At 45.5% G+C, this 17,494-nt stretch overlaps 1 protein-coding gene across 1 annotated transcript; it reads left to right on the top strand.

The window, feature by feature from the left end:
- The first annotated feature begins 1,931 nt into the window (after positions 1 to 1,931).
- LOC147033668 (tubulin alpha-1 chain-like) lies at positions 1,932 to 16,758 on the top strand. The gene is made up of 5 exons (XM_085871749.1): positions 1,932 to 2,081; positions 10,559 to 10,781; positions 12,303 to 12,451; positions 12,553 to 13,233; positions 16,386 to 16,758. The coding sequence occupies exons 1-5, from the start codon at positions 2,079 to 2,081 to the stop codon at positions 16,674 to 16,676; spliced, it is 1,347 nt and encodes a 448-aa protein (XP_085727875.1). The 5' UTR covers positions 1,932 to 2,078; the 3' UTR covers positions 16,677 to 16,758.
- Positions 16,759 to 17,494: the final 736 nt, after the last annotated feature.

Below are 17,494 nucleotides of genomic sequence, written 5' to 3'. Positions count from 1 at the left end.
GTGAAGAAACCCACAGTTCGGATTCTGATCGGTGAAGAAACCCACAGTACAGATTCTGATCAGTGAAGAAACCCACAGTTCGGATTCTGATCGGTGAAGAAACCCACAGTTCAGATTCTGATCGGTGAAAAAACCCACAGTACGGATTCTGATCGGTGAAGAAACCCACAGTACGGATTCTGATTGGTGAAGAAACCCACAGTACAGATTATGATCGGTGAAGAATCCCACAGTACGGATTCTGATCGGTGAAGAAACCCACAGAACGGATTCTGATTGGTGAAGAAACCCACAGTACGGATTCTGATTGGTGAAGAAACCCACAGCACACATTCTGATTGGTGAAGAAACCCACAGTACAATTGAATGAGAAACAATGCTTCTACCCAACAGTAGGTCCTCTGATTATGTTCTCTCCTTCCTCTCCAGACCAGGTGGACACAGTTTACATTTAACCTGTGACATTCACAAATAAAATGTAAAGTGAATCTACCAGCCTGGAATACGTGGTTTATCTATATTTGAACATTGAGACAGGGAAGAAACCCCAAAATGCCCTCCTCAGTCAAGGTCTATGAACAAGTTCTTCTTTGGGAGATCTAAAATGAATAGCCAGAGCTTTTCCAGAAGACCTCAGTCAGAGTCCACTCGAGTTCACCATCTGGTGACGTCATTGACGGTCCACTCTCTCTGCAGGACTCACCTGGAAGAAAGGACAACATAAAGCCAAAAGCACTTGGAAGAGCAGAAAGAGGCAACACTGAAAACACAGGACGAGACAACGCGTGAAAAACAAAAAGATTTCAGATTGAAATTGATGATTTTAGAAGTTTGACCTTGAGTTGACTTTTGACCTTTTTGATCTCAAACATAGTTGGTTTCCCAATTCAGTGATGTACGATGCAATTGCTCTTTAATGTTCAAGTCAGTCGGATGAAAAATGATTTTAGAAATTGGACCTCCAGATGACCTTGGACCTTTGACTTCAAAATTGATGGACTTCTCAGTTGAGACTACCTCAACAACTTGGTAAAGTTTCATGACGATCGCTTTAGAATTCTGACCTGTAGGTGATAAACAGACAGATGGAATAACAAGAAAAAGAGGTCATGCATAGCACGATACTTGCAACATCCATGAAACAAATTCGACCTCAAAAATAATTGGTGATTGAGTCAAATGACCAAATATGCAACTCCTCTTCAGATTTCAAGTCAATCGAATGAAAATTGACAATTTTAGAAATTCGGCCTATGTTGACCTTTTGGCCCATGTTGATCTCAAAAATAATTGGCTACTTGATTTCAGTGACCTGAAATATAAATCCTCATCAAATTTCAAGTGAATCGGATGAAAATTGAGGATTTTAGAAATCTCACCTGACTTGTTGACCTACGTATGTTGGTTGACCTTTTGACCTCAAAATCAATTGGATTCTTCCTTGTGGTGAAGTTTCGTGAAGATGGGTTTAAAATTTGTGACCTGTCGGCGATAAACAGACAAACAGACAATGACAAAATGGACGAACCAATATATGTACTTGAAAAATCTTCGATTTTGCAACGAACAAACATTCTGAGTTTCAACCTTGAGGAGAACATGATGAACACTCCACCTGTGAGGTCCTGATGGCCCGTGTACGGCCTTACCTGTGTTTGTGATGTACACACAGCCCCTCCCTGCAGTAAGTACCTTTACACTCGTCTACACATCGAATGTTCAGCTTGTTTGTCCCACAAGCCCAATGCTCTGATAATATGTCGATGGTGACATTGAGATGGACAGGCCGCTGATTAAACGATGCGGTTAACCATCGTGGGAACAACAGTGGACAGGTTTAAAAAGCCTGTGGCGTTGTTATATTGTAGCATGCCTGAACTTTCAGGAACCAATCAGCTGTAAAGGGTACAGAGAGATATTGTGACGTCACGCTGACGTTCCGATGCTATATAACCAGGTACAGCGCACGGAGAGGACACTTGTTGGACTGGTACGACTCGTCGCACGTCTCTAACCTGCTCTCCATCAAACCTCCCTGTGTCTCTGTCCTGTTCGTGGGTTTGTACAATTTGTCCAACATGGTGAGTACATGTGCATTCAATCTGTCCTGATCGTTTACCGATGTCTGTATCAAACAAACCTGAGTAATCCTCGTACGTCGGCATAATGCCAGCACCTGTGTTTGGAAGAGTGTACCTAATGAGTTACACCATGACGGTAGTTCAAATCCAGAAGTGTTTGATATTCAGCCTCAGGCAACACCTAGCACTCCCACTTATGACGTGGCGGCGTGAGCGATGTCATCACAGGGCGTGAATCTTTTCAAATGTGGAACCGGTTTGGTATTTATCCAATCGAAAGATGGAGCCTGGAGGAGCTTGTACCAATATGTACATCACATGTAGGACAAAGACATTATAAGGGACATCAGCACACTTTGATATGTATTCGGACAATCATATAAATTGTTGTAGTACGTTGGATTTGAACCGGGGATCTCATCATCGAGTCGACTGCTCAGCGAAATAGGACAACCGATTGTACGAATTATGTTCATTTAATAATTTATGAATGACTGAGTTACAGGTTATTTCAAACTTTGTCTGATGCTCTCCTCCATCTCTAATTGTGTAATCCCATTATTTTGTTCACCTGCTGCCCCACTATCAATGTGTTGCCTTTCTGCCTTCTGTCTCCTGACTCTTACTTGTAGACAAAGAATATTTTATCAAATATATATATATATATATATATACAGGTATATGTATATATATGTATATATGTATATATATATATATATATATATATATATATATATATATATATATATATATATGTATATATATATTGCGAATTCGTGCCTGCCGGCGTGCGAGCGGCCACGTAACTCGAATCGCGGCACGTCGCCCACTGGACGGACAATTCCGTCGTGACCCTCTCGGACTAATGCCGGGAACTAGTCACGGGTGGGCCTTTCAGCCTCACCACGATCGTGCCAATCGGCCCCCCGCGTGGGATAGGGTTGTTCGCCAAATTCGACCGACCTAAGTTCCCACACAGAGGGTAGACCGGGCGATCGCACCTCGCCGCAGGTCGACTTCGGACACGGGCCACTTTAAGTGACCCGTTCCATACTATCGGGATAACCGAGCGGTGTTATCGTCAACCTCGACGGTTCCGATTAATTATCGGGCGTATTTAGCCCACTACCAACACTTTACGTGAAGTAAGATGGAGATTCAATAAAAGAAAAGACGAAGCGAAACGGGAAAAACAGTTCAACATAAGGCACATTTATTCCGCGGCACATGGAAAGCACACATATACAATTACAACAATTATGCACCAAAAGCAAATGTAACAAAAGGAACACAACAATGCAGATCTACTATCGACTACGCGAGCACACGGCAACACTTACACAGTTTTACTTTACAGACGGCGCCGACAACACATATACTCAACAGCAAAAGAAAAGGGCCACCCTCGAATACAAGGGGGCAGACGTGGTCTGTAGGCACGAGACCGGGCAGAGCCTACCCGTCTTGTGATGAGCCGCAAATGTCGCGACTCTGTGCTCCTCCGCGGGTTTCGTTGGCACTGCTTGGAATGGGGTAGGAACGGGGCCCCCTTTTCGCACTATCTCAGCGTGGGGGGAAACAGTGGGGGGTTGTTGATGCTCTGGGGAAAGAGGACAGCCGGCTTGCTTGGGTCCCGCGACGAGCGACTCCACTGCGACCTCGACCGCATTCCGGGCTTCCCCTCTCTGCAGCTCCCCGACAGACTCCGAACCCCGACAGACTCCGACTCTCCTCCAGACCCGTCTTGGCCGCTGCCGCCACACTCCGCCGCCGCCACAACCTCCAACTCGCCCGAGCCCAAAAACTGCGACTGCCTCCAACTGCTTCCGACCCAAAACAAAACTGACTGAATTCGCCCCACGCTCGGCACTTTATAGTGCGGCAGGAGAAGCCATATGCAAATTTCCGGATCAGGATGAGCTCGGGGGCGGAGCCACGCTCGCCCATTGCACGGAGGAAAAGTGGGCGTGAAACTCCCCTGATCCTCGAATTTGCATATGGCTATTCTACTCCGACGCGCCTGGAGGCGGGGCCAAATCGCCCCGCGCTCGCTGATAGGACGGAACAGAAGTGGGCGTGTATCATTCCTGATCCGACTTTTCCTCGGAAAGGCCGCTTTTTGCACCCGCGGCTCAGCGCGCGTCCCGCACGAGGCCAGGACAGCCTGATGCTCGGCGTTCACAAGTGGTGCGGGAATGGCGGTAGAAGGAGGAGAGGTGAAGGTGGTGGAGGGTTGATTGTGGTGGTTTATGGCCATGGCGACGCTTGGAATGGTGGTGATGCGATGTTTGCGAGAGCGAGTTGTGAAGGTAAAGGTCGTGGCTGTTGGCGTTGTTGTTGTTGTTGTGAAGCGGCGTTGCGGTTGGTGGTTGTTGTGTGATGGAGGTTGAGATGTGGTTGGTTCAAAATAAAGATAGAACAGAAAAACGGCGATCTTAAAGGGTCGCAGCCAAAATGAATCACATTTATTCCCTCTAAACAACGGGTTTGGGGCTAACTACACATGTACTTACAGAGATACCTCACCTACGGGACCTGAATGGTGGTTTACGAATTTCCTCAACCACAACAGTGTATATGTATGTATATGTATATGTGTATATATATATATATATATATATATATATATATATATATATATATGTATATGTATATGTATATGTATATGTATATGTATATGTATATGTATATGTATATATATATATATATATATATATATATATATTGTTGTGGTTGAGGAAATTCGTAAACCACCATTCAGGTCCCGTAGGTGAGGTATCTCTATAAGTACATGTGTAGTTAGCCCCAAACCCGTTGTTTAGAGGGAATAAATGTGATTCATTCGGGCTGCGACCCTTTAAGATAGCCGTTTTACTGTTCTATCTTTATTTTGAACCAACCACGTCTCAACCTCCATCACACAACAACCACCAACCGCAACGCCGCTTCACAACAACAACAACGCCAACAGCTACGACCTTTACCTTCACAACTCGCTCTCGCAAACATCGCATCACCACCATTCCAAGCGTCGCCATGGCCATAAACCACCACAATAAACCCTCCACCACCTTCACCTCTCCTTCTACCGCCATTCCCGCACCACTTGTGAACGCCGAGCGTCAGGCTGTCCTGGCCTCGTGCGGGACGCGCGCTGAGCCGCGGGTGCAAAAAGCGGCCTTTCCGAGAAAAGGTCGGATCAGGAATGATACACGCCCACTTCTGTTCCGTCCAATCATTAAGCGCGGGGCGATTTGGCCCCGCCTCCAGGCGCGTCGGAGTGGAATCAATATATGCAAATTCGAGGATCAGGGGAGGTTCACGCCCACTTTTCCTCCGTCCAATGGGTGAGCGTGGCTCCGCCCCCGAGCCCATCCTGATCCGGAAATTTGCATATGGGATCTCCTACACCACTATAAAGCGCCGAGCGCGGGGCGAATTGAGTCAGTTTCTGTTTCGGGCTCGGGCGAGTTGGAGAGGTGTGGCGGCGGCGAAGTGTGGCAGCAGCAGTCAAGACGGGTCTGGAGGAGAGTCGGTCTGTCGGGGTTCGGAGTCTGTTGGGGAGCTGCAGAGAGGGGAAGCCGGGAACGCGGTCGAGGGCGCAGTGGAGTCGCTTGTCGCGGGACCCAAGCAAGCCAGCTATCCTCTTTCCCCAGAGCATCAACAACCCCCCCTGTTTCCCCCCCGCGCTGAGATAGTGCGAAAAGGGGGCCACGTTCCCACCCCATTCCAAGCAGTGCCAACGAAACCCGCGGAGGAGCGCGGAGTCGGGGCACCACAGCCATTTTGCGGCTCATCACAAGACGGGTAGGCTCCACGCGGTCTCGGCCCCAGGCCCGTCTGTCCCCTTGTCGTTGAGGGTGGCCCTTTTCTTTTGATTTTGAGTATATGTGTTGTTGGCGCCGTCTGTAAAGTAAAACTGTAAGTGTTGCCGTGTGCTCGCGTAGTCGGTAGTAGATCTGCATTGTGTTTCTTTTGTTGCAATTGCTTTTGGTGCATGATTGTTGTGTTTCTTTTACATTTGCTTTTGGTGCATAATTGTTGTAATTGTATATGTGTGCTATCCGTGTGCCGCGGAATAAATGTGCCTCATGTTGAACTGTTTTCCCGCTTCGCTTCGTCTTTTCTTTAATTGAATCTCCATCTTACTTCACGTAAAGGGTTGGTAGTGGGATAAATACGCCCGATAATTAATCGGAACCGTCGAGGTTGACGATAACACCGCTCGGTTATCCCGATAGTACGGAACGGGTCGCTTAAAGTGGCCCGTGTCCGAAGTCGACCTGCGGCGAGGTGCGATCGCCCGGTCTACCCTCCGTGTGGGTACTTAGGTAGGTCGAATTTGGCGAACAACCCTATCCCACGCGGGGGGCCGATTGGCACGATCGTGGTGAGGCCGAAAGGCCCACCCGTGACTAGTTGCCGGCGTTAACCCGAGAGGGTCACGACGGAATTGTCCGTCCGGTGGGCGACGTGCCGCGATTCGAGTTACGTGGCCGCTCGCACGCCGGCGGGCGCGAATTCGCAACAATACATATATATTTACATGTAAATATTTACCTCCACCACCGAAGGTGAACGAGGTTGTTTTCATGTCCGTCTGTTTTCTCAAAAATTTTTGTGCCAAAATTGATTTTTTTTTTTTTGCAGTTTTGTCAACTATAGGGGGTAAATTAACAGAAAAATTCGGGGTTGAAATTTTTCGTGAACCTTTAGGGTATTTTGGGGGGCCCTTTAGGGGGGTGACCCACCAAATATTGCTCTGCCTATATCTTCGCTCCTAGACATGCTCGCTTCATAATCTTGGTGTCTAGGATAGGGTTTATGGGGACTCTGAGTTCAATTATGATGGTTATGAGGTGATCTGAGGTCAAGGTCAAAGGTCCAAGGTTACCACAAGGTCATAAATGGCCTCAAAAGGTCAATCGGCCAAAATAATTTAACTATATTGGGTAATACTACTTTATATGGGTTTTTGTGGGTGGGGAATTCAATGGTGACATTCTTTTTTTTATCGGAGGTCATGATCAGGTTATAAAGGTCATGGTCAATGTCATTTTGGTAGGTAAAAATATGCTGAAAACGAAATATGGCACATCTCATGATATAACGTTGAAGTATAAAACCTTAATTTTGGCAAAAAAAAAAAATCCAGAGCAATTGCATACTATAATGCATCACATTCTTGATCTCATGACCAAAACTATAAACCTGTAAATTTATAAAACCAGAACCCTGTACATTATATATTTTCATCCTCAATATCGTCATGCCTGACATTTTGACATTTGTGGTCATGACATTTGCAAGGCGACGTGCAGGGGAGGTTGTTTTTTGCACAAGAACAGTTGCGTGCACAGGCAGAGGATTTACAGCTGCATTTGATTAGCTCCAGAACTGCTTGTGGAGCAGGTAGTGCAAGACACCGTAGAGGGAAGATTGCACCATCCTCGAGGACCCAACCGCTGTCTTCCAAACTAGGAAGTTGGGGATGTGTAATGACATAAGCTTTGTTCACCATGCATACAAAGTTTTCCCGTTGAATATGAGGCAGCAGTGTAGCTCGAGTGGGGGGTAGCATCTCAGACTCCATGTTTTTCCACCTGAAGAGCTCCCAGCAAAGTTGGGGGAGTGTTTGTGGGCCATTGGCAGAGTAGACTCGGCACACAAAGTGTTCCAGAGGCTGCATCTCCTCAGGGAGTGTTCCGTGTATAAGTTCAGTCGATGAGACAGGGTCATCTCCCAATCTCTGGAAGGCATCAATGATGGGATCAGTGGGGTCCAATTTAAAGTACTCTGTGATCCACCACTTCTTTGTCACACCCACAAACTTACCACCCCAGTCAGCACCAGTGAAGTTGTGTACCCCGACGAGACCTTGACACTTCTGACGGCCGATGCTCCTCACTCTCTCCACCACATCGATCTTTCTGAACTTGTTGCCTTTTCCTGTGTGAAATTCCAGTGAGGTCAAAGTTTCCAAACGTCCATGTGCTACAAGGTCAATAAGGAGGACCAACACATCAGTGTCTGGAGATGCAACAACAATATGTTGGAAATGTAATTTTAATGGAAATGTAATTCGACACTGCATTTTTAGGGGGGAAATGACAATTTGGCTCTGTTAATTGGAATTTATTTCCATAAACAAATATGATCTGTAAATACCTTATCATACTTGATTAATGATATTAAACTTATCATTATAATTATGGGTATACCCAGAGTTTCATATATATTCTTTGAAATACATTACAATTGCCCACCCAAATGACCTTGACCATGACCTTTATACCCTGATTATGACCTCCAATAAAAAAAAAAACAGAATGTCACCATTGAATTCCACACCCACAAAAACCCATATAAAGTGGTCACTTCTATCAGGCCAACTTGGGGTGGTCATGTGTTTTTTAACGACCATTCGTCGTTATTTTGGTACTACATGATATAGTTCAATTATTTGGTACGACATGGTACGTCGTCCAGAATGGTACGACATGATATAGTTCAATTATTTTGGCTAATTGACCGTTTGAGGCAATTTATGACCCTGTGGTGACCTTGGACTATGACCTTGACCTCAGATCACATTATAATTGAACTCAGAGCCCCCATCAACCCCATCCTAGACACCAAGATTATGAAGCTCGCATGTCTCGGAGCGAAGATATAGGCCAAGCAATATTTGGGGGGTCACCCCCCTAAATGGCCGCCCCAAATACCCTAAAAGTTCACGAAAAGCTTCAACCCCGAATTTTTCGGTTAATTTACCCCCTATAGTTGACAAAACTGCAAAAAAAATCAATTTTGGCACAAAAATCCTACGAAATTACATGTCATAGTGCACTCGAGTGGACACGTTGGGTGTGTGACCACGATGAATGGGTTCGATTTTAGTGAAGACCCGAATCCGGATCTGCATTTGAGAATGATTTGATTTTACAGTGATTCTTCACAATTGAGAGATAGGGCTATAAACCCAAAATAGCATGATATTTCAAAAATGCATTGGGCCCGATGTGTTCTCGTGGATCAGGCATTATGTGACGGAGTTACTCACTCTACCGAGTGCCCTTCTGGTTTATGATAATTTTCCCATCGGTTTGGATTAATTTGAAGCAACTTTTACTAAATAATTTTCTCTCTCTCTCTCTCTCTCTCTCTCTCTCTTTCTCTCTCTCTCTCTCTCTCTCTCTCTCTCTCTCTCTCTCTCTCTCTCTCTCTCTCTCTACGTCTCTCTACGTCTCTCTACGTCTCTCTACGTCTCTCTACGTCTCTCTACGTCTCTCTACGTCTCTCTACGTCTCTCTCTCTCTCTCTCTCTCTACGTCTCTCTCTCTCTCTACGTCTCTCTCTCTCTCTACGTCTCTCTCTCTCTCTCTACGTCTCTCTCTCTCTCTCTCTCTCTACGTCTCTCTCTCTCTCTCTCTACGTCTCTCTCTCTCTCTCTACGTCTCTCTCTCTCTCTCTACGTCTCTCTCTCTCTCTACGTCTCTCTCTCTCTACGTCTCTCTCTCTACGTCTCTCTCTCTCTCTCTACGTCTCTCTCTCTCTCTACGTCTCTCTCTCTCTACGTCTCTCTCTCTCTACGTCTCTCTCTCTCTACGTCTCTCTCTCTCTACGTCTCTCTCTCTCTACGTCTCTCTACGTCTCTCTCTCTCTCTACGTCTCTCTCTCTCTCTACGTCTCTCTCTCTCTACGTCTCTCTCTCTCTCTCTCTCTCCCCCTCTCTCCGGAGCGTTATTTCAGTGTGGGACAGAAGGACAGCATCAGTCTGTGTTTGTGTGTGTGTGTGTGTGCATGTATGTATGTGTATATATTGTTGCGGGCCGGGGGTGAGGTGAGAAGACTACCGGGGGGAGAAGGGGTGGAAGCTATCTCAGGTTTCCACTGGACTCCCCGGAATTGCAGGCCATCGCACATGGATAATTCTGTGACGCGACGGGTTGCTAACCGACCGTGAACGCCAATAACTCAACCGCGTGAGCTAGTGTCCTCCCGTCTATGGGTTAACCATGTTACCCAATTAATCACATGATTTAATTATCAGGGAACACACCTTCGGTACACCTTGTCTGGACCGGATCACTTTACCGGATCGGATGCTGCCAAGCGACACTGTCAAGGACATACCGGCTAAATTTTAGCCTAAATATGTTAGACTCTAACATAATGCCTGTCCAGTCAGTTCATGATAGACTTGGACCAACGAGTGGTGGAAATAATTTGGGCTGTGAAAGCATTGTAGTGTATCTCGATCATGTATCAGCCGCACCTGTTTCCCACGGTGGTTATAACATACTCACATCGGCTATCGGTTGATAAAATGTGTTACGTGACCACGACACAGATATCTACACCATCTTTAGCCCTCGTAAAGACGTGTTATTCCATAACTTGACTCTATTTGTTGAGTTTTGTTGATTATTTCGTGGGAAATGTGCAAATTTTAAAAATTATTGTTTGTGCCGCAGCGCGAGTGCATCTCCATCCATGTGGGCCAAGCCGGAGTGCAAATGGGCAATGCATGCTGGGAACTTTATTGCCTGGAGCACGGGATCAAGCTCGATGGGAAAATGCCCAGCACCAAGAAGATTGGACGTGGAGACGATTCCTTCAGCACGTTCTTCAGTGAAACCGGAAGAGGAAATCATGTTCCTCGTGCGGTCTTCGTGGACCTGGAGCCCACTGTCATTGGTAAGGGAAGCATTGTTTGTTTTATCAAGGTGTCAAATTGTCCTAGACTTGGAAAAGCAAGGATATTGTAACGGTTGCAGGTCTTCAAGATCATCGAGCCAGGGGATGGGTAGGGGGACGTCGACACGGGTAATTGGTGTGAATGGACGTTAAAAAACACATGACCACCTCAAGTTGGCCTGATAGAAGTGGCCGAGCGAGTCAACAGGCGATTTTATTTTTTCGAGCAATAAATATGTGGATTCCATCTGTCCATCTAACGGATTTAATCTGCCAATTGCCAATGCACTATGGAGTTGCACGGCCGATGACCACACACAGATTCTCCTTCACAAGCAAGATTTATGACAAAATGAGCGTGGAAGAAGAAGAAGAAGAAGACAAAGCCATACATCTGGCAATCACTAAACTGTAAAATGTGAATTACAAATAACCCACGCGTCCTCAGAACCTCAACGGCTTAAACGATATGGCCTCAGCACGTTCACTTGGAGGAGATGGGACAGACATTGGAGAAAAACCTGCTGTCCATGCAATGTTCGGAGCAGGAAAGCAAACCAGACAAGCAGGCAGGAACTAATCTAGCAATTAGGAAGGCGACAACCAGGCGACGAGAGAGAGAGAGACACACACAGAGACAGAGACACAGAGACACAGACGGTCCAGTATCCCACTGTCATGATGTTTCATGGAGCAGATCGGAATACCGTGGTGTGCGCCCATTTTCCTACGTGATCATCAGGCGAGGACCGGTGTCCCGTGGATTTTTCATATCATGCGATGTCCATGGTCCTTGGGCATGATGGATCTCCTCACATTGCCACGTCCTCAGCATGTTGCGACCTTTTGAACAGTTTGCCATTGCAGCTGATAGTGGACAGAAATATGGAGACAGGTGTACACAGCAGATGTTGGAGAATGTAAGGAGGGGGGAAAATGGGGCATAGACACAAACACCCAGTCAGGGGAGGACAACAACTTACTAAACACTTTGTTCGACACTATCTTTGCAATTACAGCAATTACTTCATGCTTATGCTAACATATGCACTATGAAATAACTATTCTAATCTATGCCCCATCTACCCCCCCCCCCCCTCGGGCCAGATCCATAACAATATGAACTAAAAACAATGTACTCGAACTTCAACCTTAATGTTTCCAGCATTCCATTGTCACCAATTTATTTATCGTCATTGATGGCGTTTGTTTTTGAACCAGTAGCAAGCTGATGAGCTCTCAAAAGAGAAACGCCTGTCCATGGTACTTTTTTATTTTTAAGTTCATCTAACATGACCACGTCTCTGTGTAATGAGTCACTTCCTGGTGGCTTGTTAATGCGACTATCAAGAGCATTTGTAGTAAAAATAATTCGAGGAAAACCTGTTTAATATTCGTAACATAATCCTGTGCATAAATCTGGAGAACACGTTCCTTGGGTTTACACCAGACTCGGAGTAATTGTTGGGGAGTCTGCTCCGTTTGGAAAGCTTAAACAATATTTTACTTTGTTTCATGTAGATGAGATACGGACAGGGAATTTTCGAGAACTGTACCATCCTGAACAGCTTATCACAGGCAAAGAGGATGCAGCCAACAACTATGCACGAGGACACTACACCATTGGGAAGGAGATCGTGGGTGACGTTTTGGACCAGATCCGTAAACTGGTAAGAAGATCTTTTGTAGTTTGTGAAATATAAATTCAAAGCAATCTTCTTTATTTTGTTCTTTGTGGAATTTACTGCACATGTTGTGTACTTTATTACAGACCGAATCTTGCCAGTCATTGCAAGGCTTCCTGGTGTTCCACAGCTTTGGTGGAGGAACGGGTTCGGGCTTCTCTTCTCTCCTCATGGAGCGAATGTCTGTAGATTATGGCAAGAAGTCCAAGCTTGAATTTGTCATTTATCCGGCTCCGCAGATGTCCACTGCAATTGTTGAACCCTACAACTCTGTGCTGACCACTCACACAACTCTGGAGCACTCCGATTGTGCATTCATGGTTGATAACGAAGCCATTTATGACATCTGTCGCCGCAACCTCAGCATTGAGCATCCCAGCTACACCAACCTGAATCGCATCATTGCTCAGATCGCATCTTCAATCACCGCCTCTCTACGTTTTGATGGAGCACTCAACGTTGACCTCACGGAGTTCCAGACCAATCTGGTTCCTTATCCCCGGATCCATTTCCCTCTAGCTACTTATGCTCCAGTCGTTTCAGCAGAGAAGGCTTACCATGAGCAAATGTCTATTTCCGACATCACCAACGCGTGCTTTGACCCAGCAAACCAGATGGTGAAATGCGATCCACGACATGGGAAGTACATGGCCTGTTGTGTCCTCTACCGTGGAGATGTGGTCCCCAAGGATGTCAATGCTGCAATTGCTACTATCAAGAGCAAGCGCACCGTCCAGTTTGTGGATTGGTGTCCCACCGGATTCAAGGTGCGTTTACAAATGTACATTGTTTTTAAAATTTATTGTAGATTTTTAATTAATATTTGATTCTATCACAAATTGCCTCTCATCCGGTCGTGTGCACTCAACTTTCTCAGCCCTTCGATAATTTCAAACAATTCCAGGGTGTACGGCCTATTCCAGTAACTCCCAAATTCCAGTATTTTCTAGTAACTTCCTTCAAGTCCCAAATTCCATGCTGTTCTCCAGGATGTGAAAACACCTTCTTGAAACGGTTCAACGTCACCATTGTCCCCAAGGCTTCAAGGAGTCGGTGCACCACCATCAACCCCCATTTGATAATTTCTACCCCATTAACCCTACCCAACCCTCTTATTTTCAGGTTACCAAGTTTCCTTCGCTCCTTTCTGTCTTCTTTTGCTGTTCTTTTGTTTCCTTCCCTCCTGTTATCAATGGTTGTTGAGTCCAACTGTGGCCCCACGATCAGTATGTTCCCTTTTTACCCTCTCTCTCCTCACTCTACCATGAACCTCAATCTTGTTTCTGAAAAACAATTTGATTCATTCATTTTTTGAGTCTGAAGAAACTTCATGTAACAGGTTTTTTGTAAAATAAAGGAGTTAGGGAAGAAAGAACTTAAAAAATTTTGGAACCCAAGCTAGTTTCAGGAAAATGACACTTTTTGTTTGTTGGTAAAACCATCGCTAATCTTCAGGTAGTGGGTAATTAACCAGAGTCTTCCATACTTTGTGAATCCACATCCCCGTGCCTGATTCCACGTGATTCCTTGTCTGGAAAATTTGGGAATGTGGGCACTAAATGTTACCATGAGAAATTTGTATGTTGGGTGTCCCTGGAGAGGGCATTTGGAAGTCTTGCGGTTATGCGTGATGACCCTAAATACATGGTAGCCTTTCTCACTGTCTGTGATATCTACAAGAGGTTATGGGAACGGCAGATCATGAACACAACTGTAAAACAAAGGATCGAAAGTCACAAGGAATAAAATATTGCACGGGTGGATGCAGAGTCGGACACGAAGTGCTGCTGAGCGGACACCTTGAAAGAATGTAAGGTAGAGTTCGAAAGGAAGTTGCAAAGTCAGGAAGGTTTACTTGCCTCCGATCTCAGATGCTGCCAGGTCTCTGAATGGTCGTCCAACCCTCCTTTGACCCTCAGGCTTCCAACGTATCGCTGTTTCAATGATGTTGTTGTCTTCCATCTGCAGTAGATATCCAATCCATCTCCATCTCCTCATTTTTATTTCCTCCATCATGTTATTCTTTCCACTCGTTCTTTCTCCCTGATTATTACTCACTCTATAAGAGGAGGCAAGCTATCTTTGACACCATGACCAGAGGGCATTGCATCAGTAGCACAACCACACCTTCAGCCAATGGTGCTACCCTGCAGTCTTGTGATGCATATGAAAGAAGAAGAACAAAAAGAAGAAGGAGACTCACTCTGGCCAAAGATTGCTAAAATGATTTTGTGACAGATATAAATAATGGATTCTAGTTTCTGTGCAATGACTTTGGCAACTTTCCGTGCTTCACGGCCAAATAGTAAAACCGGTTTTACAGCACAGTGTTGTCAGAAATACGAACCGTCGTTCTAGCGTTGTACTTTGTTGATTTACGGATTTTGGGCAGGCCGGATGGCCTGGAGATACACGCACTCACCTCCAGTCTGTGCAGCCTCGACCTAGCTATAAACAGCCATCCTGGTGTTGCACAGGCAGGACGATTCACCAGCACCCTGAACAAATTACAAATTCCTATCCTAACCTTAGTCAAACGTCAGGCCTGGCTATCTGGTTCGTGAAAGGCTTGGGCCAAACTTCCGCCGGCCAACCCCACAATAACGTGGGAATAATTGTGTCGGCATTAAAGAATAAGAAGACAGATTTCTCTCATTCTCATAAATGCTACTCTTTGCTTTCTCTCTTCTTTGTAGAACATCTGAGTCCTCTCCTCCCGATACCGTGACCAGAGACCCGAGACACGTAAACTCATTGACATCTCGTATGTCCAAGTCATGTACAATACAGCATTGTTGTCTGATGTATGTAGTCTCGTGCTATCTGTTTTGTTGGTGTTGATTTTTCAGTCCTACTTGCACGACGCACTCCTAGATCCTATTTGCTTTCACTCGGATACTTCGCTCGGTGTCTGATAGGAAACGGATGCCATCTGCAGAGCTCCTCAAGACGGTTACCTCGAGTCCCATCTATTCCATATCTGGCATGTTCTGTAGTCCAACTTGATACTCAATCCAAGTAGAAACCGTTGTGGAGATAGCATACATCCCTGTCTGACTGTTGTTGGGACTTAAATTATGGATTGCAGATCACAATGCAAGAAAAAAATGGCGGAAGTCCTGAAATGTCCTTTTTTATACGGGTGCCAAGGCTCATTGAACACTGGGCAGAGGCGCGGATGATAAAAGATGGACACGGGATTGAGAAATGATATTCAGATTGGTTAGAAGAGATGATTGATAGTCACGTGATAGTGTCCGACCAGTGGGTGATGGAGCAGGACGGAGGATAGCAGACCATGTAGGGTGAGACTGGTATGGAGGCCAAAAGTTTGATCGTCTGCCAACATGCCGGTGATGGGCCAGCATCAGATGGTGTACCTCTGCTTCATGGGAGCAAATGCCAGTGAAGGTCTTGTACTCCGCAACATCAACGAGGCAGAGGAAGTCTTGTCTGCATTCCCTGCTGTAACTATCTGTTGTAAGCAAGTGAGAGCCGGAGTACAAGACAGCTGTCATCGTGGATCGGCAATGAGTTGATCAGTTCGGGAACGACCTCGTCTCCATTTTGAATTCTGAAAGGCATTGGGACACGCCTTCGACCTGTCGGGTGCTCAGGTGTGCTCTGACACTGACAATATCCCAACAAGCGCAAATCCGGTATCGTGGGTTTGTTGATAATACTTGTTGGTTGAGTCACCATTGTTGTGATGACACACCTTGACTTTGGTTGGTGAAACTTTCCGGTAACAGTATGGAGGTTATTCTGCAGTCCAACATGCAGACAGTCCTTCCAGTCCTTCTCCAAACCTCCAGGGGAACGTTTGAGATTTCAGAGGAATTTCTTTTTTTTTAAGTGGTTTGATAGAACCGGATCTCGAACAGAATTTGTATTCGACCAGTTGTTCTTGTTTCTCCAGGTTGGAATAAACTACCAGCCTCCTATGGTTGTACCTGGTGGTGACCTGGCGAAGGTGCAGCGTGCAGTCTGCATGTTGAGCAACACAACGGCCATCGCCGAGGCCTGGGCACGCCTGGACCACAAGTTCGACCTGATGTACGCCAAACGTGCCTTCGTGCACTGGTACGTGGGCGAGGGAATGGAGGAGGGCGAGTTCTCCGAGGCTCGAGAGGACATGGCGGCCCTGGAGAAGGACTACGAGGAGGTCGGGGTTGATTACAATGCAGAAGAAGAAGATGATGAGTACTGAATAAATTCCATTTGATCTGCAGCTTACTTTGCTTTGACTTGCTTGTGAATGTATGTGATGAATAAAAACAACTACTTCACCAGCGCAAGGTGTGCCTCAGGTGTCAGAGTTGATCGTTTTCTTGTGAAGGTTGTTTGAACCTGACAATGGTTCCATCAACCTCCTGCTTTCCTATTCCACAATCATGATGTCTTTTTACTCTTAAGAACAACAAACCTCCAGGAACCTACCTGTAAGACACCTCAGGTAAGGAGAGACATCAAGTCAGGCTGAACAAATCACCAAACACATTTGTTTCGAGCAGACAAGAGAAATAAATAATAATCAAGGTTAGAATGTGATGAAAATTGGTCTTCAGCGACCACTTTAGTTCTGGCTATGCATGCTGGGGATGTAACCCACACATTGTGTACTATGAGGATACCAGTAGGAGTACCAGGCATTGCCTGGTGCTGTTCTAATCCGGTTGGCATTTTGAAGAAATTATATTTTGATTTAATTTTTTTTATTTCTATTTTTGTTGTGGCCTCAAGCTACATACCTACACCCACTAAGGAATGGGGTCTGGGATCATTAAATATTATTTTTCACATATTTACAAAGGCTTCGGTACTATCAGCGAGCAATTAAAAACTAACAAAAAAATCTAAAAAAAAACTCCAACTTTGTTTTTTTGCCAAAAATAAAAGATTTTTTTGTTCTTTTTCCCCTCTAACCCACTCTCAGGCACTCACTGATGAACCTCTGAAACTTTGACGAAGATCTATAGTTATTTAGCTTAAGCTTTCATCATCATCATCATCATCATCATCATCATC

The sequence above is a fragment of the Eptatretus burgeri genome, chromosome 2, assembly GCF_056783735.1.
Source record: "Eptatretus burgeri isolate ZD-2024b chromosome 2, Ebu_testis_v1, whole genome shotgun sequence".
NCBI lineage: Eukaryota > Metazoa > Chordata > Myxini > Myxiniformes > Myxinidae > Eptatretus > Eptatretus burgeri.
This window is presented reverse-complemented; position numbering and strand designations above follow the sequence as displayed.